Source organism: Durio zibethinus, chromosome 2 (assembly GCF_047325235.1).
Source record: "Durio zibethinus cultivar Kanyao isolate XHJ-2024 chromosome 2, ASM4732523v1, whole genome shotgun sequence".
NCBI classification, from domain to species: Eukaryota; Viridiplantae; Streptophyta; class Magnoliopsida; order Malvales; family Malvaceae; genus Durio; species Durio zibethinus.
This window is the reverse complement of record NC_143163.1, coordinates 38,460,002-38,486,442: the sequence shown is the minus strand read 5'-3', so window position 1 is coordinate 38,486,442 and position 26,441 is coordinate 38,460,002. Positions and strand designations below refer to the sequence as shown.

At 34.8% G+C, this 26,441-nt stretch overlaps 4 protein-coding genes across 10 annotated transcripts; 2 read left to right on the top strand and 2 right to left on the bottom strand.

Annotated features, from left to right (window-relative positions):
• Positions 1 to 875: 875 nt before the first annotated feature.
• Positions 876 to 8,559, top strand: LOC111318296 (uncharacterized). 5 transcript variants are annotated; one of them, XM_022921068.2, is made up of 5 exons: positions 876 to 1,385; positions 3,680 to 3,864; positions 4,590 to 4,825; positions 4,976 to 5,786; positions 6,116 to 8,559. In XM_022921068.2, the coding sequence occupies exons 2-5, from the start codon at positions 3,825 to 3,827 to the stop codon at positions 8,311 to 8,313; spliced, it is 3,285 nt and encodes a 1,094-aa protein (XP_022776803.2). In that variant the 5' UTR covers positions 876 to 1,385; positions 3,680 to 3,824; the 3' UTR covers positions 8,314 to 8,559. The 5 variants fall into 5 exon arrangements, with proteins under 5 accessions (XP_022776803.2, XP_089612210.1, XP_089612203.1 ...); XM_089756092.1 differs by lacking the exon at positions 876 to 1,385 and adding an exon at positions 2,118 to 2,170 and having other exon boundaries at positions 3,813 to 3,817; XM_089756084.1 differs by lacking the exon at positions 3,680 to 3,864 and having other exon boundaries at positions 4,629 to 4,825.
• Positions 8,560 to 11,829: 3,270 nt separating this feature from the next.
• Positions 11,830 to 14,875, top strand: LOC111318281 (Pentatricopeptide repeat (PPR) superfamily protein). Its single transcript, XM_022921042.2, has one exon. The coding sequence runs from the start codon at positions 12,104 to 12,106 to the stop codon at positions 14,246 to 14,248; it is 2,145 nt and encodes a 714-aa protein (XP_022776777.2). The 5' UTR covers positions 11,830 to 12,103; the 3' UTR covers positions 14,249 to 14,875.
• Positions 14,811 to 17,810, bottom strand: LOC111318280 (putative pentatricopeptide repeat-containing protein At1g69350, mitochondrial). Its single transcript, XM_022921041.2, has one exon. The coding sequence runs from the start codon at positions 17,692 to 17,694 to the stop codon at positions 15,280 to 15,282; it is 2,415 nt and encodes an 804-aa protein (XP_022776776.2). The 5' UTR covers positions 17,695 to 17,810; the 3' UTR covers positions 14,811 to 15,279.
• Positions 17,811 to 18,289: 479 nt separating this feature from the next.
• On the bottom strand, positions 18,290 to 25,657 carry LOC111318283 (uncharacterized). Of its 3 annotated transcripts, none has more exons than XM_022921043.2 (15): positions 25,462 to 25,657; positions 24,610 to 24,948; positions 23,887 to 23,964; positions 23,636 to 23,691; positions 23,002 to 23,121; positions 22,834 to 22,904; positions 22,236 to 22,329; positions 21,858 to 22,061; positions 20,699 to 20,947; positions 20,239 to 20,347; positions 19,990 to 20,057; positions 19,166 to 19,235; positions 19,005 to 19,079; positions 18,827 to 18,918; positions 18,290 to 18,585 (listed from the first exon to the last, which is right to left on the bottom strand). In XM_022921043.2, the coding sequence occupies exons 2-15, from the start codon at positions 24,922 to 24,924 to the stop codon at positions 18,510 to 18,512; spliced, it is 1,677 nt and encodes a 558-aa protein (XP_022776778.2). In that variant the 5' UTR covers positions 24,925 to 24,948; positions 25,462 to 25,657; the 3' UTR covers positions 18,290 to 18,509. The 3 variants fall into 3 exon arrangements, 2 of the variants coding, with proteins under 2 accessions (XP_022776778.2, XP_022776780.2); XM_022921045.2 differs by having other exon boundaries at positions 24,610 to 24,986; positions 25,462 to 25,651; XR_016334528.1 differs by lacking the exons at positions 18,290 to 18,585; positions 18,827 to 18,918 and adding an exon at positions 19,663 to 19,779 and having other exon boundaries at positions 19,018 to 19,079; positions 25,462 to 25,631.
• Positions 25,658 to 26,441: the final 784 nt, after the last annotated feature.

Genomic DNA, 26,441 nt, shown 5'->3' with positions numbered 1-26,441 from the left:
GAAATAATCAAAGTGTGAGTAGGGGCTTCTTTGTTTGTAAACATTTTGGGGAATTGACTCGCTTTTTTATTGGCCACATCCAATGATAATCCGAAAGTATCCTGCAAAAAGAAGCCACGTGTTCGAATACAACTCTTATTATTATTATATTATTATTTTTTTAAGTTTTAGAGTAGAGAACCAACGACAACTTAAGAGTAGTGAAAATCAGTACCCACAAATTAGCCTTTTTGCAGTTAAAGTGAACAGAGGATCAACCAATCAAAACCAACCACAAACACCGGTTCTAATCGAAAGAACAAAAATCTAATCTCGTAATTATGTCTGATTCTGAAGGGCATTTATTACATCAACTCTCTTCCGCACATGTCTCTCCTAAGCTCAATAAACCTCATCCTTCACACAGTATCACAGGGCCCCACTTTTTGTCTGCTGTATTACCCAATTAAACACTGCTTAAAATGGAAAACCAATGTAATTAACGTTAATTAATTAATACTGCCCATTGCATTAGCAGATTTTGTTGTTTCTTTTCAAACTTTATTTTGCACTAATACGACAAATATTTATTTTTTATCATTTCAATTTAGTTTTTAAGTAGTAATAATTTTTTACACTAAATTAGAGATTATTAATAATTTTTTATAAAGATCACAAAAAAATTATAAACGTTGAAATCGAATCTAAAAAAAAAAAATTAAATAATTCATTTAAATTAAATAATAATAAATAATGAGTTTATATTATTTTTATTAAATATTTGTATCAAAAGCAAAGAAGGGGGAGAGAATCTAGAAATGCCCATTTCTTTTATAGTTCCTCAAAAACCCAAGGAGAGAAATATATAAATATATGTTTTGGGAAATAAAAGAAATGTGAGAGCAGAGAAGAGAGAAGTGAAGAAAAAGCAGAGAATAAAAAGAGACCGGATGTTGACAAATTTCATGTCACTGTTCTTAGAAGGTCGTTTGTTTGTGTGAAGATTTCTTATCTGGGATCTCTCTCTTTCTTTCTCTCTCTAACAGCACCTCAAAGCAATTAACTTTTTTCTTTCTTCTTCTCAATATTCTCTCTCTAGAAACAAAAATAAAAATTAGAACTTCAACAATATTCTTTTTTTTAAGAGAGAGAAAGAGTGGCCCAGTAGATCGAAATCTCCTGTTTTTTTCTTCAATCTGATGACGATCTAAGCTCCTTTAATGGTGTTACAAAACACCCACTTTGTTGTTTTTGCTGTATTTGTTTCTTTTGTTGCCGTAAAGCTTTAATCTTTGTTGATACTCTGGGTTGTTTGGGAGCTGTGAATTATCTATGATGGGGAAGTAAAGCAGCTGAATCCATGTGAGAATCTTGAAGGATGGGTTATTAGAGGATGTGGGTCTGAGGTAAAATTTTGTTCTTTTTCACTTTCTGGTAATTTGACTTATGGATTTTTTTTTATTTATTATCTTATGATTTGGTTAATTGGGTTTTCTTAATTTTATTTATTTTTTGCTGATTTTTTTTTATGAGTCTGATAAATTGTCGGGTGATAGTGGCTTTGCAATTGAGTTCATTGAACCAGTACTGTTAACTGTAGGTTTTTTTCTTCATTTATTCATTCTTTTTAGCTTCCATTTGTGGTTTCTGAATTGGGGTTGTTGATAATTTTGATTTGATGGATTATCATAGTTTTTTCAATGAAATGTTCAGCTTTTAATATTTGCTAATATGTCATATTAATTTAGGTATTAGTTATGTGGGATCTACTCTATTAACTTTGCTTACTAATTTGACATCTTATTTTCCCCTTTCTCCATAAATAGAATAGGATTTTGTTTTCTTGATCATAGGGTTCCTAACTTTCCTGCTTTGTCAGCGCCTTTTTCTGCATAATTCTGTCTTTATCCGGGAATTTTCAACATGTATGAAGTGGGTGTGGTGATTAATTGATGAGGTTGTGGCTTACATTATACTTCTAAATCTTGGTTTTATGTTTCTGCTTTTGGTGGCATTAGTTATGAATTTATGTTTATGCTATGTTGCCATATGATAGGGCAAAACTTTTTACAGTTTAGTTGAAACAATGCATAGGAATTATTTAGTGCATGGAGATACTCTACCAAGGAAAGATGTGATGATTCCTAGGTTTAATGGCTATATTTACAGCATTATTGCTCCTAGCTTCTTAGTTGATGAGACTGCTGTGAGATAGGGAGAGTGTTTTTCTTCAATATTATGATTCTTTGGAAAATACTGCTATATTAGGTGACTATATCCTTTATTCTTGTGGTGGTTTGCGAGATTCCCTTGAGTTGCTGTTGAATTCACACATCAACCAGGAATGTGACCTTGACCTTCAACTATACCACATGTTAAATTTGGTTTAATGTTGGTAGTCATTTTTGGGTGAAACATAAATGGTTCATTCAATAATTTCGTTGTGTTGTTAGTTTTTTCTTTGGTTTGCAACTTTTGTGATTATTCAATTATTGTTGAAGTTTTCATTTTTAAATTATTTTTGACAAATCACTGACTGCAAGACAGTTAACCGAGTTTTTCTCTTTGAAGTTGGCAGTGCTTTGAAGTTCCTACTTCTTGGTGTGCTCTTTTCTTGCTGCAATTAGATTTTGTTGGTGAAATAATCCTCAATATATGCTTTTTACATGGAATTTAGTGTAGGGTAGTTAGGGGAAATTGATGCTATGACCCCCACCAAATATCTCTTCTTTAACCTCATTTGTCCCACAACTCATTTAATCTCCTTCAATGAAAAGAACTTGTCGGGTATTATTAACTTACCTTCTTTTCGTCAATCAAACATTATTCAAGCCTACTTCAACAGGATATATTTCTCACTTATGCCTATATGCTCGCCTTCAGGTCACTTCGAATACTTCTAAAGCATGTTACCTGACTGTACATAACCTTTCGGGGTGATAAATATCATTCTGATCAAATATGAGTGATAATTGGATTTAAAGATTGTGGTATATTCATGTAAGTTATGAGAACGTGGTCATATCCCTGAGATTGTGCAGTAACAGTTGTGCATTTTTAAGATAGGCATGCATAAAAAAGATAACTAGGTGGTTTAATAATAGCACCATATAATATGTACAAACTTCTTGTCATAAGAGTTTGAAACCATATGTGATTTTTTTTCTTTTGCTAATTCACTGATGATTCAATAAGTTAGCAACATTGTAGTCAGACAAATAACTCCATTCTAATGGCTATATGTCGGCTCACTGAACCTGGCAATGGTGGCATTCTATTCTCCTTGTCATGTCATTCTGGACTGAATGTGTTTTAGGTGGAAAAACATGGTGTTTAAGTCTGAGAGGGGAAATTGAGGATCATCACAAAATATGCAGGGGAGCTAAGAGAGATAAGCATGGAGGTTTTAGAAACTGCTCCATTTACAGATGCAATATAATGAGGTGTGCTAGTTGGTCAAGGTTTTGTTTTGTTGTTGCTCTGCATTTTTCAGATTAGTGATGGGCTAGTCCTGTTGGATTTACATTCGCCATCCTCACTATTCCTCAGTAAGGATGCAGGTCAAAATAGGGTTGAAGTTCACTAGAGACAATTTTCTTGTGTGGTTATTCTATTTATAGGATGAACAAATTCTTAATGGCTCAGGAAAATATGTAAAGGAAAATCAAATAGAATCTTTTGAACAATTTGAGGGATTCAGGTGTTTGCAGATGGAGAAAACAATGTTAGCGATGAAATGGGAAATAAGTCAAGAATTTCACATGTCAAGGAAAGTAAAAGAAGACGATCAACCTGCAAAGAATGAGAGAAATGATGGGCATGTGAAAATGCAGTGAAAGTGATGCATGTGTGGCCATTATCAGGTTTTCCAAAATTTGAAGACCGGTATATTTTTCTTTCATGTATTCGTATATTGCCAAGACCTAAGGATTTATCAATGAGTTTGTGGAGACAGAATTTTACTTCCACTAGGAGTGAATTCCTTGGTGGATATATTATGCAGGCCGTTGTATATTCATGTCATCTTCCAGTTCTCCACTCATCAGCTACAGCTTGCTTTGCTATTATTGAGTACTTATCAACTCAAGAATTAAGTTGATCCCTGGCACAACTAGCATAACTAATGCTATCCTTTCCTTGGCTTTTGTGGCCTTTTTATAGTTGTTATAGTATTTGCTCATGTGTCACCTTAGTGTCCTGGAAACCTGAGGTTTATGTAGATTCCAATGGTGCATGAAACTGATCCATAATTGCTTGTGATTAATGTTATATTTGTTTATTTGGGGTTCGGGTGGGATACTATTACTGCATTAGCGTTGCCAAGGTGCTCTCTTCTGTTATAATGACTATCTTTCAATGTTTTCAGCAAAATGCATCTTTTCAGAGAATTTTCTCACATTTCTTTAGAATTGCTTTTATACTTCCGAGAATATAGAGAAAAAAATTGCTCCTTTAATATATGCCTGTAACCATTATCTATGGTTTGTCTTGTTTGATTAATAATGCGAATGGATAACACTGCAAGTAATTTCCTTAGGCAATTACTATATTCTTGGAGTTATGATTGTTCATCATATGTCAAATTATTTAGACTTGTTAATTGATTTCAGGAATGGGAACAAAAGTGCAGTCTAAAAGCTATTTTCCAGGATATTACTCAATGAGGGATCTCAATGAGGATTCTAACAGTTGTAGCTGGCCACATTATTATGGGGATAAAACCTTGACAAATGGTCAGTATTACAATGGCTTTTTCCCAAGGGCCATTGTAGATGCATATCCTGGGTATGATAAAGACTTATTGAAGAGAACAATGCTTGAGCATGAGGCTATATTTAAGAATCAGGTAATAAGGTCTCTAGTGTTTGTGTGCTTGTATTTTTAATTTTATACGGTCTTCATCTTGCATGTTTCAATGAATTTGAGTGTTGCTTGTTTACATACTCCACTTTGTTTTGAAGATATTTAAGTATCTGAGTTCTCTGTCTTCATCCAGGTGTATGAGCTTCATCGCTTGTACAGAATACAAAGGGACTTGATGGATGAAATAAAAAAGAAAGAATTACAAAAAAATCGTGTTCATATTGAGCCGTCGTTATCATCAAGCCCATTAGCCTCACAAATTACAACTGAAGATGCTCACAAATGGCATATCCCCAGCTTCCCTGTAGCAAACTCTCTTTGTGGTAGACCATCAATTTCTGGTGTTGAAGATAGTCATTCTCCCCTTAGCTCCAAGAAAGGAAGCAGCATCCAAGCTGGTCCTTTTCTGTCCCAAAATGGAGGTAATTCAAAGGACGTTGAGGTGCTAGAGTGCAGACCTACCAAAGTAAGAAGGAAAATGTTAGATCTTCAACTTCCAGCAGATGAGTACGTTGATACTGAAGAAGCAGAACAGTTCAGGGATGACACAGCATCTGGCATGTCAAGTTATCTTCCAAATGGAAATGGGAAAATTGGGCCTGAGAGCGGTGGGAAGCTACTTCATGGTGATGGTGGGAAGAATGATTGCCAAGGAGATGCTTCAAGATCTGATTCATTTTTGAGGGGCAAAAATAGTTTGGCTGACTTGAATGAGCCTGTTCAGATTGAAGAAACCGATGGTTCTGCATATTCACACTTTCTAGGCCATGACCCCTATCATGGAGGCTGTGAGCTGTCTCCTAAACCAAAGCAAGAGCTTCTTGGTTTGCCAAAAGACATTTCTGTGAATTCTCATCACCAAAGTGACAATAGGTTTGGAAATAAAATACATGTTGAGAACAATGGACATACTAGAGGATTCTTTTCACGTGTGCTTGAATCAGGTAATGTTCACTCCTGAACACTGAACTTGCATTATATTCCTTCTTTTTCTCATTTGTTACCTGTTAAGTCTCATATTATCTTCTTTGGCTTTGTCTGGTTGCCATTAGTTTGTTTTCTATGCCACATCTTGTACAGATGATGATGAACGGTCATTTTTCCATTTTTATTTTTGAGTGTGCTTGTAGTCAGTGGAGAAAATAAATTCCATGGTGTTGTCTTTTTACTTTTACTGCTAGACAAAAAGAAACAGATATTTGGACTATCCTTCCTATCGTGATTTTACATGTATTTTTTATTATTGTCATGTGGATATTATCTCTGTTTGCAGGGCACAATATAAGCAACTCAAAGTCTATTTCTCAAGGTTTTCAGCTACAGAAGTTGCCTGTATCTTCCCCGCAGGTACAGGTTCCTTTTGAAAAAGTTCATGATCCTCCAACGTTTTTGCTATCTGATCAAAGCAAGGCAGATCTCTCAAGAGAAAGAATGGTTCATGGTTTAGTTTCTGAAAGAAATCTTGAAATCTCCAATAGCTGCCATCCAGAGTCAATCATGACTTCTAATGTATCTAGTTTGAATCCATTTGCTTCTTCTGATCTGGTAAAGCCATGGTCTCATTCAGTTTCGACTTGTGAAAAGCCTTCCAACAGCTTAAGCCAGAAGTCGGTGTCAGTTCAGACTCACCCATTTTTTAATTCATCTGGTCCTTTAAGTAAGAGTTCTGTGATATCACTCCAGAGCAATGGGATTTTTGGAGAGAAGTGGCAGGTGAGTAGCAATTCTAGACTTAACCCAGGTTTTGGAAGTGAACTGTCCAATCAAAATGGTTTGTCCTCATCGGGGTCCAAGGAACCTTCAATCCACTTCCCTTCAATCAATTATTATTATCTGAACTGTAATAATGATAGTAAGGGGGTCTCTGAGCACTTCACCACAAATGGTTCAACTAAGCCCTACAGCTGCTCAAATAGTGTTGATATGAAGTCCACAAGTGATGTCAATTTGAATGCGGTGCTATCGAACAGTTCATCTAATGAGCCAGTTTTGCATCGAGGTCCTCAAATAGATGGAGGAAGAAAGTACGAGGACCATCTTCCACGGCTGCCATGGCTACAACCCAAGCCTGCTTGTAAGAATGAGGCCACAAGTGCAGGAAGGGACTTAAATGTTGGAGAGTTGAGATTCTCTCAATCTTCTCCAAAGCAGTCAACCAATAAAAATGAGACTGGAAATGGTTTCAGTCAAATTTTTACACAGAATGTGAAGTCAGTTTCTTTCTCCAATAATGTTGATGCCAGCAGAAGTGAAATAAGTGAATGCCTGCACAACAAAAAGATTCTAGGGATTCCCATTTTTGAAAAGCAGTATGTTTCTAAGAATGAGTCTTCTTTTACCTCCCTGTATGTGTCTGCTCCTCAACCATCGGAAGGTGAAGCAGAAAATAAGGGGAGAAATAGGTTACTTGATATTAACTTACCTTGTGATATGACTGTTCTTGATGTGAGCGAAGACATTGTTACTGAGAATTCAGCCATAAAGAAGGAAGCAGATACAAAATTATCAAGTTTCAGACATCAAATTGACTTGAACTCCTGTGCTGATGAGGATGAAGCTTCTTTTATACACTCTGTTCCAAGAGCCAGTATGAAGATGAATGGAGGGATAGATTTGGAAGCTCCAGCAGTTCCTGAGCCTGAGGATGTCATTCCTGGAGAAGAATTGCTGGAAGTGGCACATGAATTACCTTTGCAATCAGCAAAAAGCAAAGATGACTGCCTGCAGGATGAACTTATCCAGAGTGCAGCGGAGGCAATAGTTGCCATCTCATCATCTGGTCAGTTCAATCATTTGGATGATGTCAATCACAATTCATGTGAAACTGCTATGACAGACCCCCTTAATTGGTTTGTTGAGACAATTTCCTCTTTTGGGGAGGATCTGGAGAGCAAGTTCGAGGTTCTTTTGAGAGGTAAAGAAAGGGATCAAGATGAATCTTCCTCAGAAGAGATTGATTACTTTGAATCAATGATTTTGAAATTAGCAGAAGCCAAGGAAGAGGATTATATGCCCAAGCCTCTAGTTCCTGAAAACTTTAAAGTGGAAGAAACAGGTAGTACCTCTTTGTTAACAACTCGAACACGAAAGGGCCAGGGAAGGCGAGGAAGGCAGCGGAGGGACTTCCAAAGGGACATCCTTCCAGGCCTTACTTCCTTATCAAGGCATGAGGTAACGGAAGATCTTCAGACATTTGGAGGGCTTATGAGAGCAATGGGTCATTCATGGAATTCAGGAGTGACAAGAAGAAACTCTACCCGAAGCGGGTGTGGCAGGGGGAGGCGACGGTCAGTGACTAGCTCCTCTCCTGCTTTGGCAGCTGCAACAACTTGCCTGCCATTGATGCAGCAGCTTAACAATATTGAAGTGGGGCTGGAGGATAGAAGCCTTACTGGATGGGGGAAGACTACCAGACGGCCTCGCAGACAAAGATGTCCCGCAGGTAATCCTCCATCTATTGCGTTAACCTAATTATGAAAACAGGCTTTAATGTATTAATTGAGGATATACTATAGAGGGAGCTAGGTCATTGTTGCTTCATCAGCTTTGAGAAGTGAGGTTATCATGATCTATGGGGCTTGCCTTTGTACATTTCTTATCCTGATTGGCTACACTTGATTGTCTGTCTTTGGGTGGTTATGAACAACTTATATTATCCATAAATAATGTTGCATGATTTCTTCCAAGATATATGACAGCATTCCTTCGGTTTGTGAATTTAGTGAAACCATAAGAGCTCTCGTGTTTTAGGACTGATTCAATCAATGCGTTTACTTGCAGTTGCTTTGATATTTTGCCAAGTGTCTGGAACTGTAATACTATTACAATGCACACAAAACAGATTGGAAAACAGAAACATAAGTCACAGGCTTCTTTTTACCATGGTAATGTAACTCATGCAAAGGCAAATGCAGCATTATCCCACCACTTTTAACCATATAAGGCTGATGCGACCATTGTGGATGATCGTATTATCTTATAAAATCAATAGTTGTGACCCAGATGTAATGCCTTAAAAATTCGTTGAAGAAAAACAATAACAATTGAGAAAATATAGAGAGAACTAAATTTTCAAGAAAACTTGTTAACTTTTTTATGACCATATAAACTATATATGCTGCATTTTGCAATGAGAGTGGTAGAAGTGTTAGATTTCTGGAACATTTTGAGAATGAGATGTTCATAGGGAACGAAAAAGGTCGAAAAAAATTCCAGCAACTTTGGGATTTGAGTGATATCTCAAGCTGAGAAAAAAATGGCAAAAATTTTGTATGTTTTATGTGAAAGTTACAGAAGAAAGTGTTGGGATAAGCCTGAAAAGAACAAGTGGGGTGGAATGGAATCCTGGATTGAATTCAAATGATTTCAAAAGAGTGAGTACCGAGTACATGTGATAGGAGTTTTAAAACAAGGATGCAACGTGTGGTATGTCTGTTGTAATGTTTGTTTCTGAATTCCAATGAGGCGGTTTTTAATTCATTGCATGTCCTCTTGCATAAACATGGCCATAACTTTCAGCTGAAACTTGTCCCACCTTGCACCACCACCCAACATTACAGTCTTGATATCTCTATCTTGGAATCTTTTGTTTAAACCCCATTTCTCCAATTCCATTGGTTGAGTTCAGAAGCATCCAATTCTGTATCAATTATTTTTCAAACAAACAAGCAATGAAAACCACAGATTTCCACTATTTCTTTCTAATATCTAAAATTTCCACTACAAAGAAATAATTCATATAAGAGCCATCAATGAAAAAAAAAGTGTTCAAGCCTTCAATAAATGAATGTAAAAAACAAAAAAAAAAATGAGAGTGGGGGACGCGTGAGGGAAGAGCGCGTGGAAAGGGAATGAAGAGGAGAATGAGAAGATCTAACTTTTGTACGTAGCAGAAAGCAGAAGCGGTCGTGTCGGTGTCTGAGTTGATTCGTTGTACAATCTCTGTGGTCATAGTCAAAATTGCCTTGCCTTTAGATACTCTCTTACCCAATCACCTTTCACCTATCAATTTCAATCACCTCTATTATAAATTTATATTATCACCCTACTCCACTTTGCTTTGAGTGCTACTCTTACTTCTTGTCCTTTTCCATACCTTTCTTTATTATTACAATTATTATTGTTGTTGTTTTTTTTTTTTACTGTTTTTTGCAGTGGGGCCCCTCATAGTTTTTTTTTTCTTTTGATTTTATTTATTTTTATATTTTTAAAAATAAATTTAAACATGCATGTTTATTATAAAAATTTTATGATTTTTTTTCACAATCTTTAAACAGATTTAAACCTTAAAATAAAAAATAAACAAAATTTTTTGCCACTTGAATCAAATATTTAATCGTCTCTCTTCCTCCTTTTTAATTAAAAAAATATTACTCTCTTTATTTCAAATAGAATGTTGATCAAACTTAGCCAATTTCGTTTAAAAAAGTGAAATTTAACATTTAATTTGAAATAGGGAGATGATTTGTATTCCACTTGTTTGTTTATTACTTCTTTTATTATAATCTTCCCCCTTTTTAGTTTTTTTAATAACTTGTTTATTGGTGTGATAATGACCAATAATGACTTTTTAAAAGCATAAGCTGACTTTAAGTACGGGGGATCCACAAACAAATTTGATAAACAAGACCGTGTAGTGCTTGTGCTTACAAACATAAGCATTATATTATTAAAAAATTCAAATAGTAGTGCATAAGATTTGTTTAAATTTTTTTCAATATTTATTTTAATTGAATTATGTAATTATTTTTAAAAATAATATTTAATAAATTTTAATTTTAATTTAAAAAATTTTTAAACTGTAACATTTATAAAAATTTTGATCGTGATTTATATATATATATATATTCTTTGTTTTTATATAATTGATATTTAGTAGATTAATTAAAATATAAAAATGAGAATGAAAAGGGCATTCATAAACTTTGTTTAGCTTTAACACAACCTCATTATAAAACTCTTTTAATTATAATTACTCCCTAACTACCAATTAATTTCCTAACTTTGCTTAAATTATTAAATTTGACCTACTACGACCAATCATCCCATCCCATTCAAACTCTACAGTCTATAGTTAATGCTATAACAAATGGAAAGAAGCTAACTCATTATAAATTTTTTTTAATTTTTAATTTTCATTTATACTCCATAAATATGAAAATTTTAAAGAAAAAAAATTCCAAATGTAATTAAAAATTTAGAAAACCATTTTCATAATTTTATAATTCCATATAAAATTAAAATATAAAGATTTTCAAACTAATTATTACTGTTGTAAGCAAATTGAAATGAACAAATGAATGTTTATTTGTTGTTTATTCGTTTATTTTTTGAAGCATTTGAGCTCCATTTGTATTTGGTAAAAAAATTGTTATGTTTATTCTAGTTCGATTCATTTAAATGATAGAATATTTGTATTTAATTCGTGTTCGGTTCAATTAAGTTAAACGAATTTGTTTGTGAACATTAAATGAATATGTTAATAAACATATACAAATGAACATATTAATGAATAATAAAAAAATTATAATAAAAAAATTAAATAAATAAATCTTAAATGAACATAAATAAATTCAAATGAATATAAACGACTTTTAAGATATGATTAAGATAAAAGATAAAAATATAAATTTGTTAGTATTATTATAAATAAACAGTAAACAATAACAAACGAATAAATTTTAAATAAAATTTAATCAAATTTATTTATAAATATAAATAAATTGAATATATCTCTATTTATATTCAATTTATTTAATAAATAAATATAAAAATATTATTTAAAATTATTTATTAAATTTAATAAATGATTATAAATAAATAAAAAATATATATATTCACCAATCGAAAATTCTATTTTATTGATTTACACCCCGGCTAATTGTGACACACGAGATAGAAAATATAATCTAAACCTAATTCAACACCTTTTAATTGACAAATTCCTCCTTCTTCCAAAGGGTAAAAAGGAAAAAAATAAATAGGATTTTCTGTACGAACAAGCACGCCTTTGCACTGACACAACTGGTTTCAAAAGACAAGTCCTTTTCAGAGAAACAAACACTTTTCACAGATTAAGCTAAGCGCCTAGGACTAGTTACCGAACATAAACGACGACACCACCTTAATTGATTTGCCCTCCCCCGCACCACCCCCCCCCCTAAGAAAAAAAAAAAAAACCTACCGAATCATAACTGAAAATACCAAACAATATCAAAAAATGGCGGGAGGGTTTAACTAGAAAGCTTAAACTTGTGTAAGAATGGTGATAAAGCTTCTCACTTTCTTTCATAGGCAAGTTTCTGTTTCTCTTACTAGGAGGAAGTCTTACCTTCAATGGAGATGTCTTTCTTACACTATCAACTACCCTTTTGAATACCCTTCAATGGACCATACTTTAGCTTCAGTGCATTCAATTTCTTCAAACCCGTGTTTTGCTCTCCTGGGTTTTTGCAAAAACATCGATTCTCTCAAGAAAGTCCACGCTTTGTTCATTATAAATGGCCTCAAAGGTGATCTTTTATGTGACACCAAATTGGTTAGCCTGTATGGATCATTTGGGCATGTTGGTTATGCCCGGTGTATGTTTGATCGAATTCCTGACCCAGATTTTTATTCCTGGAAAGTGATGATCAGATGGTATTTTTTGAACGATTTGTATATGGAGATTATTGGGTTTTATGCTCGTATGAGAATGAGGGTTAGAACGTGTGATAATGTTGTCTTTTCGGTTGTGTTAAAGGCATGTACCGAATTGCGGGATATTGATGAAGGGAGGAAAATACATAGCAATATTGTCAAGGTAGGAAATCCTGATAGTTTTGTTCAAACTGGTCTTGTTGATATGTACGCTAAATGTGGAGAAATCGAATGTTCTCGTAAGGTTTTCAGTGAAATTCTTCATAGAAATGTGGTTTCTTGGACTTCGATGATTGCAGGGTATGTACAAAACAATTGCGCTAAAGAAGCGTTGGTTTTGTTTAATAGGATGAGAGAAGCAATGGTTGAGAGTAATCAATTCACGTTAGGGAGCTTAGTGACTGCTTGTGGAAAGTTAGGGGCTTTGCATCAGGGGAAATGGGTGCATGGATATGTTATTAAGAACGGTATTGAACTTAATTCCTATATGGTGACTGCTATTTTAGACATGTATGTTAAGTGTGGCAGTATAAGAGATGCCCGTTCTGTATTTGACAAGCTTTCTTCTGTTGATCTTGTCTCATGGACCGCAATGATTGTTGGATATTCTCAGAATGGATTCCCTGATGAGGCTTTGAAGTTGTTCATTGATAAGAAAAGTTTTGGGATATTGCCCAATTCCGTTACCATTGCAACTTTGCTTTCAGCATGTGCACAGTTGAGCAATTTGAGTCTTGGAAGGTTAGTTCATTCTTTGGGGATTCAGCTCGGACTTCAGGATCCAACAGTGATAAATGCTCTAGTGGACATGTATGCAAAGTGTGGAATGATTAGAGATGCTAGGTACATATTTGAGACAGTCTCAGACAAGAATTTAATTGCCTGGAACTCAATCATTTCTGGTTATTCACAAAATGGGTCTACATATGAAGCCCTTGAACTGTTTTATCAAATGAGGTCAAAATCTGTATCACCTGATGCTGTCACACTGGTTAGCATCTTCTCAGCCTGTGCTTCACTTGGCGCTCTCCATGTTGGTTCTTCTCTTCATGCTTACTCTATAAAAGATGGCCTATTATCTTCTAGTGTTTATGTTGGCACTGCACTTTTGAATTTCTATGCCAAATGTGGGGATTCTAAATCTGCTCGTGTCATATTTGACAATATGGGAGAGAAAAACAGTGTCACATGGAGTGCAATGATTGGTGGTTATGGAATTCAAGGGGACAGTTGTGGGTCCCTTGCACTTTTTAGTGATATGGTTAAGGAAAACTTGGAGCCAAATGAAGTAATCTTCACAACCATTTTATCCACCTGTAGCCATACAGGGAGGCTGGGGGAAGGATGGAAATATTTTAATTCAATGTGCCAGGACTATAAATTTGTTCCTTCCATGAAGCACTATGTATGCATAATTGATATGTTGGCCCGTGCTGGAAGGCTTGAAGAAGCCTTGGATTTTATTGACAAATTGCCTATTCAACCAGATCTTAGTTTGTTTGGAGCTTTTCTTCATGGATGTGGACTTCATTCAAGATTTGATCTAGGAGAGATGGCTGTCAAGAAAATGCTAGATTTACATCCTGATAAGGCTTGTTATTATGTGCTTATTTCTAACTTATATGCCTCAGATGGAAGATGGAATCAGGTTAATCAGGTAAGAGAACTGATGAAGCAGAGAGGATTGAGCAAGAACCCTGGTTATAGCATCACAGAGATGGATACTAATAAAGACCTTTCATTTTCTAGAGTAGCATGTCTTGCTTAGTCTTTTTACATGCATCCTTGGAATCGATAGGATCTTATTGGTAAAACTGAAGGTAATCAGGGACTGCATTGAACTTATGAAGGTTCTCTTAAGGAAATGTTGAATTCTGGATGTTGGTTTGTACTAGAACTTGTGGCTGGTTCAAGTTGAAAATGTCCTGAGTACAGATTTCGAATAGCTCGAATCTTCATGGGTACATCTTAGATTTGGGCAACGAAACTCATGGCCAGAAATTAAGGTAGACTGGGAAGGTGCAATCGTCAAGGCCTGTAAAATTGTTGTGCATTGCTTCACACATTCGATCTCCGTAGACATCTCAACAAGATGGAAACATGGGAAGCTACCCAGCATTAATACTCTATGACAGATGGTGGTCCAGAGTGCAAGGTTGTCCTTGTGACTGTTGTCAATTTAAGTGACTCATAAATCTGGAAAAATGTTCAGTTCCCACAGTGTTAGAGGTAAGAAGTTCTTTGGGTGAATTTTCCACCCCATAGTTCTTTGTTTTGTTTTTTGAGTAGTGACCCAGGTTTAGCGTTGTTTTTGCCTTAAAACCTCTAACTTGCCAAGATGATATTCTCTTATGTAAAATGTGCAAATGAATACAAATGATCAGTCTTTACATCTCCTTTAGCTCCTATACTGGGGAATGAAATTCACGCCATAACTCATCAACGGACAGGAAGCGTCATGTCCGCGATGTTAATCATGTATATCATAAAGAGCTCGATCTATGGAGGTAGAGTGAGACGTACTATAAGAGGTTTCTCCAAATTCTATGTTTGTTTCTTTTGGTTGGAAAATGCATTACACCTGAACAGATTAGGTTCACAAACAAATTTGCTCCATAGCTATGTTAGCCGTAAAGGATGTGCTAATACAGGTCAAAATATCTATGACTAGTTTACTGTTTCTCTGTAAAAAGTATCCATAACAAGATATCAGCTTAGACAGTTCCTTTTGGTTTCCTGCCAATTGAAGCACAACTTTCCCAGCATTTTGCTTATACACAATTTACTCTGCGGGATTCTTCAGTAAACATCCTTGGAAATTATGACAGCATCAATCATCGAATTATTGTTTTCTAAATTACGAACTTGTTCTTGAGCCAAAATTTGGAAATTTTCCAAAAAACTCAGAGTTTCCTCAGTTGTCAAAAGAGAAGTATCTCCAACTCCAAATCTATAAACTCTCTTATCAAGCTCAATTATGCTATAGCCAGGAACCTTCCTAAGACCTATGCTTTTCATTACTGATCTTAACTTCCGAAATTCCTTCCAGTTTCCTTCCTCAGCATATATATTTGATAACAAGGTGTAGTAACCAGTATCATCTGTATTAATATCTAAAAGGTCTTGCTCAATGGTTTTGATCATGTCCATCCTGTGGTGGATTCGACAACCATTAAGCAGGGCACTCCAAATGCTTGCATCTGCAGGAAATGGCATTGATTTTATGATTCTATATGCTTCGTTGAGATCACCACCACGACTTAGAAGGTCAACCATAGAAGCGTAATGTTCTGCGTTAGGCTCAACACCGAAATCCCTCATTGAGTTAAAAAATGACTTTCCATCTTCGATAGATCCTGCATGACTACAAGCTGAAAGAATGTTCATGAAGGTAATTTGATTAGGTTTTACACCTGACTCTACCATTCGATTGAAGAGTGAGATGGCAGCATTTACCCTACCATGTGCTCCATATCCAGCAATCATGACACTCCATGACACCACACTTTTTTCTGACATGATATCAAAAACCCTTTGGGCCATTAGAAGGTCTCCACACTTGGCATACATGTCAGTTAAAGCTGTATCAATATAGAGATCCCTCCTTATTCCGTAGGTAAGGAGCTTGTGGTGAAGCCATTTTCCCTTTTCAAGATAACCCAAATTGGAGCATGCTTGAAGTACACTTAAGAAGGTGACATCATTCATCTCAAGAGCGTTCAAGTACATTTGATTGAAAAGGTTAATTGCCTGTACAGAATTACCATTTTGAGAAAATCCGCAAATCATAGAATTCCATGTTACAACACTTTTCTCTTTGATCTTATCAAATATCATGTATGCTAATTCTGTTAAACCACATTTTGAGTACATATCAATCAGCGAGTTCTGGACAAACTCATCTGAAAGGCCTTTTTTTATAATATGACCATGTATCTGATCTCCAATTTGCAATAAACCTCCATCTGCACAAGCTGAGAGAGAACTTGCAAGGCTATAAGAGTCAGGCATTAATCCCCTGGTCTGCATCTGCACAAAGCATACCAATGCCTCTATTAACAACCCTTCCCCAGTACATATAGATATGAACATATTCCATGACACAATATTTCTTTCTCCAACCATGTGAAGAACTTTCTCAGCGTAGTTCAACTCCCCACATTTCAAATATAGTTCTATGAAAAATGGCCCTAAAACATCATACTCAGGATCCATTTCTTTCCTAATTATGTAACAATGAGCCGACTTCCCTTCTCTAAGCCAACCTAACCCTGCATAAGAACCTAAAACACTCATAATGGTCACTGAATTGGGTTCCACTCGAGAGTCCAACATATCAAAAAAAGCTTTTAACGCGTCTGCAAGCCTACCACTTCTATTATAGCTAGATATCATTGCTGTCCACAATGCAACACTCCGGTTTGTTACATTTAGAAAGATCCTCTCTGCAGTACGCAGGTCACTACATTTGCTATACATTGCAACAAGAGAATTAGTCAATGAACCATCATTTTCAATCTCCCTCCTTACTATATAACCATGAACCAACCTTGCTAATTTAAAAAATCCCAACTCTCCACAAGCCTCAGCTACACTAAGCATTGTTACCGAGTCCGGTCTAGTACCTTCCAAAACCATTAAACGAAACATCTCCAACCCTTCACTTGCCTTCCCATTCTCAACATAGCTCATAACAATCGAACTCCACGAAACCAAGTCTCTTATCGGCATTTCATCAAATACTTTCTTAGCATAACTTAGGCATCCCAATTCACCATACATACAGAGAAGTGATGTCTGAATTACAGAATCATCATCAAACCCATTTTTTATTATGGTCCCATGGACCGTTCCACCAATACCTAGATGACCAGAACCAGAACAAGCCCTCAAAACAGAAGGAAAAATAAAGTTACTGATTTGGACTTGGCTGTTGTTTATCATAGTATGGTAGAGAAAAATGGCTTCCTGAAAGAAGCTGTTCCAAACAGAACATTTTATTAGAACACCCCACATGAAAGAATCTGGGTTGGGGAACGTTTTGAAAACAAGTTTTGAAGATTGAAAGGAACCCATTTGCGCATAGGATTCAATGAGCTTGGTGGAAGGGAGCGGGTCATGGTGAAGCCCACTGACTAAAAGGTAGGCATGGAGTTGTGCCAGTGATCTAAGGTTGGTGCATGATCTGAATAAGGGCATGTAAAGGGTGGTCATCGCAGAAAGGACTTGAAGAAGTGCAAGACAGAGAGAGAGTGGAAGGGAAGAGAGTCAGAGAAGTTGGTGCCAAGACTGCAACTGACCATTACAACTAAATGTAGTTTTGGTCTCTTGGCCCATTTACGGATCTCATATTTGAGCCCATTGGGTCCTCTCAAAAAATACAGAACCATCGGAAGTTTACGATCAAAGGTGTCCCCTCAGGGATACGATCCAACTGAGAACTGACCCTTGCGATCAAGTACTTCATTAATCAACCTATTAAGTCATTTACGGTTCAATGTTTCGATGAAACTTAATCTTCGTTAACTTAATGAAAGCATTTTTCTACATTTTGTTCCACTGGCGTTGGTGTTCGTGTTTTCATTGGGTAATCATGGTAAGCATTATAAGTTATATTAATTAAACATGTTTTTTGGTGCTGAACTTAATTCCACAACAAAGTTTAACTAAACTCTCAAACATCCGACTAGTTATAAGAAAACATGATCTCAATGACTTCAGGATGTTGGTGCAACGACGTCAAAAAATCTGTTTACAAATGTGTTTGTGAGAGAGAGAATATGACATTGTTACATTGTCAACTGCACACTTCGAATAGAAAGCTCAGATCACCCTGAAATATTATTAACAAACATGTAAAGATGATACAAGAGAAAGAACATTACTTTCTTATCATAAAACAAACATCATTTTAACATGATAAACAACCACCAAATACAACCCCCCACCTGCCTACAAAATACAGTTGAAGATAAATCAAACCAAGAATCAATGGCTTTTATAAACTGGAGGAACTGTATATTTAGTGTCTACGGTCGATGATATACATATTTCGTTCTGGGGTCTACAATGAGACCCTTTCCACCATTCACTTCTAAATCGTGCCTGCAATAATCATATCAACAGAAAATAAGAATCATTTCAACTTTCAGTTCTGTAACTTTAATCCACTGGCTTGGTAAATAACCTTAATCATGAAAACTGTTGAATAACCCAATTGCATTCTAGGCAAAGTTATTAGGATTAAGCAATTATAACATTGCAGAAGAATGCCCCTTGCCTACAGATTAGAAATGATGGCATGTTTCGTTTGAAATAATAAAACGATTAAACCAGAACACTTAACTGAAACACAAAATCGGGGATGGTCAATTGCTCACGAGGAACATATCTGAATAGCTGCAGAAGCCTATCAACATACACCGCTTTCTTCCACACCTGTAGATAAATTCCAAGACCATCAAATTACAGCAAGATTTCTCAACAGGCAAATCATTCTTCAACGACAAATAATTATGACATACCACATTGTCCACGAACATTTGCAGAGCAAAAATTGAAGCCTTCAAGTGAAATGTAGGATGGAGAACATATATTGCCTATACAAAACATGTAAGAGGATAAAAAAAAAAAGTACGGCTGTATTTGAGTATTCAAATTAGATGAATTAGTTTGTGCTGCATACATGCAGGTTACGTTGGTGCTTCCGACCAAGTATTTGCTGTAATCTTCTCATCCATCCTAAGTCTGGTTGGCTGGTTATTCCAGAAACAAAAAGAAAAATGTAATAAGCTGGGAATGAAAAGCAAATTCACATTCAAATTATTAATACAAAGGCAATATAATGGTGCTGTACCAAGAGTGCTTTGCATTCATTATAACGGAGATTTCCAAATCCAGATTCTATTTTTCCAAAAGCAAGGCACAACCTTTTTGTTTGTTTTCATTGCTTCTTTAATTATGCAATTGCTTATGAGCCCTCATCTATTTCTTTTTCTGTCAGTGTCTAGGACTTGCTCTAATATCAGAGAATTTTATAAGCAATTTCAGAGAATGACTTTTAGAGAAGCTCGAAGATTGACCAGCTCTAACAAATGTAAAAGAAATTATTGATCATTGTTAAGTAAAATCGCATGAAGTTGTACAAGTTCAAATTTTCAATAGCATCGCACTGTTTCTTACCCCAATGGTGGTTGGCTTCCTATCTTTTTTTAATATATGTTAACCTTTGATGATCAGATCAAATCCACTTTCCCACCAAGAAAAGAATGACAGCCAATGGCTATGATACTGATATCCCTAAGGAAATGGGTACGCAGAATTCATCGTTTAAAAGGACAAAAGTTAAGAGATAATAGCATATAATATTGCTATCAGAAGAAAAATGTCAAAAAGCTTTCACTTAAAGAATTCAAACATTTAACCAAATCCACCAGCCCTTAACCCCCTGGTAGTTTCTTTAAAGTGCATCGAATTAAACCAAATTTCTCATACCAATAAAATACTTACATTTGTAAAGATGCTGCAGAGTGGAAGTATACAATAGTATAAGGCTTCTGTATCAAGGGTTCAAATTCCTGAAATTAATAATCAAAAGATGATCTTAGCTCAAAAGCCAGTTTTCAATAAAAGTATACTGTTAAGTGTCCATAACCACAAAATTTTTATCAAAATCAAGCAGTTTAAATGATGTTGTATTCAATAAGACTATGTCTAGAAATTTCAAATGTCCAATAAAAAAAACTAGTAAGCTAATACCTTTACAACATAGAGAACAAAGCGTTCAAGCTCAAGACACCGCAGCAGAAAATGTGCTCCAACAACAACCATAACAGGGCGACCTTCACTGTCCACTCCCCCACGATAACTGACACAAAACGAATAAAAACTAAGTAAACATTATATTCAGACCAGGACCAATCTAAAAAAGTATGAAATTGATGAGTTTCATACTATAAATGAAACATGGACCCATATATAGTTAGTAAACCCAACAAATAAAAAGGGGACATAGGCAGGGGAGTGTAAACAGTTTCAAGACTCCAGCCGTTTATTTATTATCATAATGTGCTTCCAGTCCAGTGACATAGATTGTGAAGAACACAATTATTCAATGCAATCATAAAGTTTAACCAATCCCAAAACTAATGAAATATAATCAGAAGGAACACTAACTCAAGATGGGAAAAATGAAAGGAGATCTGCATTATACACTTACACAATTTTCATCTCTGCAATTTCAGATAGATTAAGAGAATTTGCCTTAGCAAGGTATCTGGAGTGAAGTGAGTATTCTTCAGCAGCAGATAATGGAGACCCACCAAGATCACCAAATCCAAGCATCTTAGCACAATTAAAACCACCTTTTGCTTGAGCAGTTTTTTCCCATTGTTCCTGTCGTCTCTGATCTGGATCTTTGATTAATGACATGAAAGCGGGATCCAAATATGTATCCAAGTTTGAGTTCCTGAAAAAATAGCAATCATCCAATAAGGTCATTTAATGACTTCAAATTCAAATAGACCGCATTCATTTAGCATAGTTAAAACAGAATCACACTAATTGAAAGAGAATACATGAAAACTGCAATGAAACTACAAGGAAACTCATAGAAGTAATAGTTTGTTACACTTCACGGATCCCAATTATCAAGCAACTAGACTTGAGTAAAATAGTAACAAGATTTACTTCTTGCTTTAATAATATCTTTCTCAAAACCTATCAAATCCACAAAGCTGGAAAAAAAATCTCATATATGATCACAGCATATAGCAAGATGCAGACATCCACATACAGCAACAAATAAAATGAACTGCATGATTTCTAGAAAATGAAGAGACATTACGTACACATTCAATCCAACAGATATAAAACCAACCTCAATGAGGCATGTAGCTTTTATGTGTGCATTCATGTGTTCACATGCATGTGCATATGTGTGTGAGAGAGAGAGATGCATAATCTCTAGAAATCATAGTCAAGGCAAAGCATATTTCATTAAAAACCACCCTTCATAAGGCATGTAGCTTTTGAATGTGTTCATGTACACAAATGCATCCGTATATGTAAGAGTGAGTGAGTGGGTAAGAGAGAAACATATTAAATTTCTTAAAAACAACTATGGTTGCAAGTAGTAATCATCCACAGCAAGAAATATGCTCAAACAGATTAAACTCACTATCACAATAAACTGCTTGAAAGGAATCCAACGTGTTCATTTATTCCACTGTAAAAATCTAAAGTCATGATGTAGATACAGCTAAATTCCAATATCCGCACCTAATGATGCATTTATTGATCAATCTAGGACCAAGAAGAATACAAAAAAAGTATAAAAAAGGTTAAAAAAATTTTCTCACGAAATAGAGTTAACTGACCTTCGTACCAAACCTACATCACTAACAGGGAGTTCAACTGGAGCTTGGGGAGGCTTTGCAATGGTCTTTTTGGGCAATGGCTTTATTCTGATCTTACGCTCATCAATGATAGTCTCACCATTCTCATCCCCAACATCAGCAGGAAGCTTAGATATGGCCACCTCCTCCTCATGCTTATCTCGAGGAAAGTAAAGCGGAAGCAATCTACAATTTACAATATCACATAAGCAGACACCTCAGGTCCATAGCATTTTAAGCAAAAGCAAAATGAAAAATAATCATCAAATTCCTCAAGAAATTGAGGCATTATAACAATGCATCCAAATAAGCAAGCCACCTTTGCAAAGGTAGTAGAAATGAATAATAATGGTATGATACCTCTTATAGATCTCAGTATCAGATGATGTGCTAGTACAAAAAACAACGGCAGTGATTTTAACTTTCTGCTTTTCAAGAAATCGCCGTACAGTCCCTGAATAACAGGAAAAAGTTTGAACCCAGAAACATTCAACCTCCAAAACAGTTTGAATAACATATTAATATGAAACACAGGAAAGTAAATGCAAACAGAGAGTTTTTTAAGAGCTTTAATCCTTGTCAAAACCTTGTATTAGTGGTGAAAATTTCAGATGACATGTATGTCAATTAAAAGAATTTCAGATGACATGTATGCCAATTAATGGTAATGAGCATTACATAAAAGTCAATGGCCCCAAAAACATTGTATTTCCTCTAGCACATTGAAAGAGTCAACTTTGCAAAATTAAAGGCACAACTGGCGTTGATCCATTTCAAATATTCAAAATATAATATCATGTAATATTATTTTTCTTGTCCATTTGGTAAGAAAACATTTCAAAGTTTCCTTGGATTTTTATTCACCACTTTCTGTAATTACAGCATCAGAATAACATCAACAGATATTTTGGTTCACATAATCAAACAAAGTGCTGTAATATTTAGGAAATTTTCTCACTTATAGCCACATGTGCAGCTGGTTCACGGGGATAGTTTTTAGCCTCTGTGTATATACAGCCCATAGCAATACTGCATTGATATATGTCAAAAATATTATCTTATCCATAAAACAACAGATAGATGAATAAATTCTATAAATACATTATAGCATCTGCAATATACCAACCTCCGAAGACCATTTTCAATGAGAAGTTCAAGGCAAGACCGATAGCAATGACTCAGAGCATTCTCGGCAGCAGTATGATACTTTACTGCATACTTGGGACCAACCGTATGGATAACTCTCCTAACAATATGATACATAAAACCATCAGTTTTCAGTCAAGACAAGATTTCATGATTAAAATTTAACCTATAACAGTGTTGGTGCAAACTGAATCAAATTGAATACTCAATTTCTAAAATAAGAAACATAACAAGCAAGTAAGTATTGCTGCTATGAAACACAGTTTATATAGCATGATCACAAAACTGACCCATGCATGATCAAAACAAATGATGACATCATGCTATCATATGCCTCAGTCTTCTGCAATATTTGATGAAGTAATGAAAAACAAAGGCATGTGAAACAGTTACAAGAAATATAATAAAAGATAGTGTTACATTTCGTAATACAAACAAAAGTGTATTATCAATCTGGTTACTTCAGAACATTATAGAAGCGCAGCAGATGCAAGTCTCTGATAATATCTTTGTAAAAAAAATCTCTATAATGTGGACAAGTCAGCTGATGCATTAACAATCTCTATATAATCTCTATACAGCCTCCAGTTATGCAAAAAAGTGGACATACACACCTAGCAGGAAGATCATATGCATGAGTAACTTTGGCCATCCCTGTTCTGCATCCACCCTGTCCATCAAAGGTACATTAAGCCATTCTTTTATCAGATTTAATTATTCCCAACATCTTGCTTTAGAATGACAAAGATTTGTCATACAAAATAGAAAAGTTTAGAACAGAGCTATCAATTTGATGACACAGGTTATGAAATGCATCTGAGGCAACAGTTCCCTATCATTTCTTCCTGATTAATATTTAGCATACCAGTGTTGCACATTCTTCTGCAAGACCAGGTCCAGCTGCTGCATGCAAACCTTGACTACTGTGTGCTTCATCCAAGTTCTGCAGCCAAGCATGCAAAAGAGAAAATTAGAATATTTACATCTCTAATTAATGATTTTTCTTGGGTAAGGAACTTTGATCCTTAATGGGATCAAATCATTAATTGAGTTCCTCATATCAGAACATTAAGGATCAAACTTACCCACTCAAAGGTCACACCAAAGTTAAGTAACAAGTCCAATAATATTTACAACATTCTCCACATTGTTAGAGATTCAAAGAAGTGAGTTCAGGTCCCAAAGGACTAAATATAAAACTGTAAATGAACTAATTATACTAGTATGTGGAACCAAAAAAAAAAAAAATCAGCTGACTCAAAACTTTTAAATAAAATTGTGATGCACACAGAGGTCAACTGTGTGGATCTACGCGATCACCATTCAAGCCTCCATAAAAAGTAATCTTTTTCCATATTTATTTTGTTTATCAATTCAATCCTCATATAGCAATTCAGTACAGTTCCAATATTCTCAACAAACTTTTTCTCATCATTTCATTTCCATGTTGGCTTGACCATGTAAAATACATGTGTAAGTTCGAAAAATGCAAGGTTGTCCATATCCAAGGATAAAGAAATTCATGTGATTCATCAAAATATTTTACATCTGTACAGATCAGACAAAGTAAGGAAAACATCATGCTTACCTCATTTGTAGAATTAACAACAGCATCAACCTCAAGGTTCCACGGCTGTCCCCTCCACATGTATATCTTTGAGTTTATTTCATGATCAACAGGAAACCTCGATACCATCCCATTGCTACTGTTCTCCTCCCCAGGAGATGTTAAAGGGTTGGGGAAATATGAATTTGAGAATGAAGGATCTTCATTCTCATACTCCAAAGAAGACCTATACTCCGCATCACTCCACCTTGGGACTTGATCCAAGGTCACAACAGAGTCCCCATTGTCGGTAGGGACTCCACCCCTGGTTGTGGCGGTAGCCACTGTCCGATACATTGTAACAGCGCCAAATCAGAGTCCCTAACAGTAACGAATCCGAAGTCCCTTAGGAACTCAAACTTTAAAACCAAAAGAAGTAATAAATTATATAATGAAAAAACAAAGGTCATTCACATGGAACCCCATCGCAATAAAATCTATATTTTGACCATAAAAAGAGATGTTTATCAATTCATAGAAAAAAAAAAAGATCTTTATCAATGATCTTCAACAAATTTCAAGACTTTTTAAACTATTCATATATCAATCACCAGAACCCACTTTTCATAAATTCCCCTAATTATCGAATCATCTTCATTTGATACCATGAAAATACACGATTAAGCAAGAAATTCTACTCCCTTAGACCCGAAAGAAATAAATTCTAATAAAAAAAGCTACAACTACCAAATTAAGCCAAAAAATTAAGCAATTACGTGTTGGTAAACCTAAACTCCGAAGTATTCATATAAAATTAAACAAAAGACCAAACCAGACCAAAATTCTAAGAAACCCATCACAATTCAGAGTTCGATACATGTAAATAGAACGTACCTGAAATTGAGAAGCTGGGGAATCAAAAATTGATCATTAATTCAATTTGGGGTTTTGATTTTATTTATTTTTTAAAGTGGAAAATACAACTATTATTGCAGAGTCGATGAGCGGAGCCCGTTTTGGCCAGAAATGGACATGTTAGTTTGAATGACAATGCAAGTGGCCTCTCTAATTTTTTAGGCATATCACGTTTAAGTCGCACCCCTTTATAATTTTATGCTATGAAGTTAAATTTGGACTATGATGTAATGTTATCGAGTACAAGATAAATAATTTATAAATACTTTATATTTGTTTACTAAATTCAATAAACAATCAGAGATAATAATTAGAATTCATTAATTGAAAGATCGGTTGGAAATGTTTTTGTTTTATGTTTTATTTTTTTTAATTGAAAAAAAATTATGTTTGATAGGTTTTTTTTTAAAATAAAAAATAAAAAATAAAATTTTAAATATTGTTGAAAGTGAAAAAGGATGATTTCAATATTTTGAAAACATGTTCATCACTATTATGATACGGGTGAAGAGTATCCATGCATGAAGAGTATCAATTTTAATGTCAAAAAATGAAAGAAAACCATTAAAACTACCATTTTTTAGATTCAAATCACTGCCACTTTCATAACCCATGCCTTCGACCACTTCCCTATGTGGTTCGTTGTTTTCTAGTATTCTATAATAAAATGTTAATTCCTAGATGTATTTTCAATTTTAATAAAATGAAAATAAAATAAAATTTTTAAAAATATAAAATTAACAATAATATCAAATATTTTTTAAATAAATAAATTATGAATATAATAAAATTTATTTATATTCAATTTTATTTACATTTGAGAATATAAATAAATAAAATGTTTGATAAATAATTTATATACATATTCGATTTTTATTCATTTAACAAATTTAATAAACGATTATAAATAATGTTTTAAAATTTATTAATTATACAAATATATAATAAATATAACAAAA

Coding starts and splice junctions, on each gene's coding strand:
- LOC111318296 (XM_089756092.1), top strand. CDS start 2,133: ATGGCTATATTTACAGCATTATTGCTCCTAGCTTCTTA. Junction 4,826..4,975: donor AGGCTATATTTAAGAATCAG/GTAATAAGGTCT, acceptor GTCTTCATCCAG/GTGTATGAGCTTCATCGCTT. Junction 5,787..6,115: donor TTCACGTGTGCTTGAATCAG/GTAATGTTCACT, acceptor CTCTGTTTGCAG/GGCACAATATAAGCAACTCA.
- LOC111318283 (XM_022921043.2), bottom strand. CDS start 24,924: ATGTATCGGACAGTGGCTACCGCCACAACCAGGGGTGGAGTCCCTACC. Junction 20,348..20,698: donor ATTGCAGAGATGAAAATTGT/GTAAGTGTATAA, acceptor GTTTTGTGTCAG/TTATCGTGGGGGAGTGGACA. Junction 20,058..20,238: donor TTGTTCTCTATGTTGTAAAG/GTATTAGCTTAC, acceptor TATTAATTTCAG/GAATTTGAACCCTTGATACA.
- LOC111318281 (XM_022921042.2), top strand. CDS start 12,104: ATGGTGATAAAGCTTCTCACTTTCTTTCATAGGCAAGTTTCTGTTTCT.
- LOC111318280 (XM_022921041.2), bottom strand. CDS start 17,694: ATGACCACCCTTTACATGCCCTTATTCAGATCATGCACCAACCTTAGA.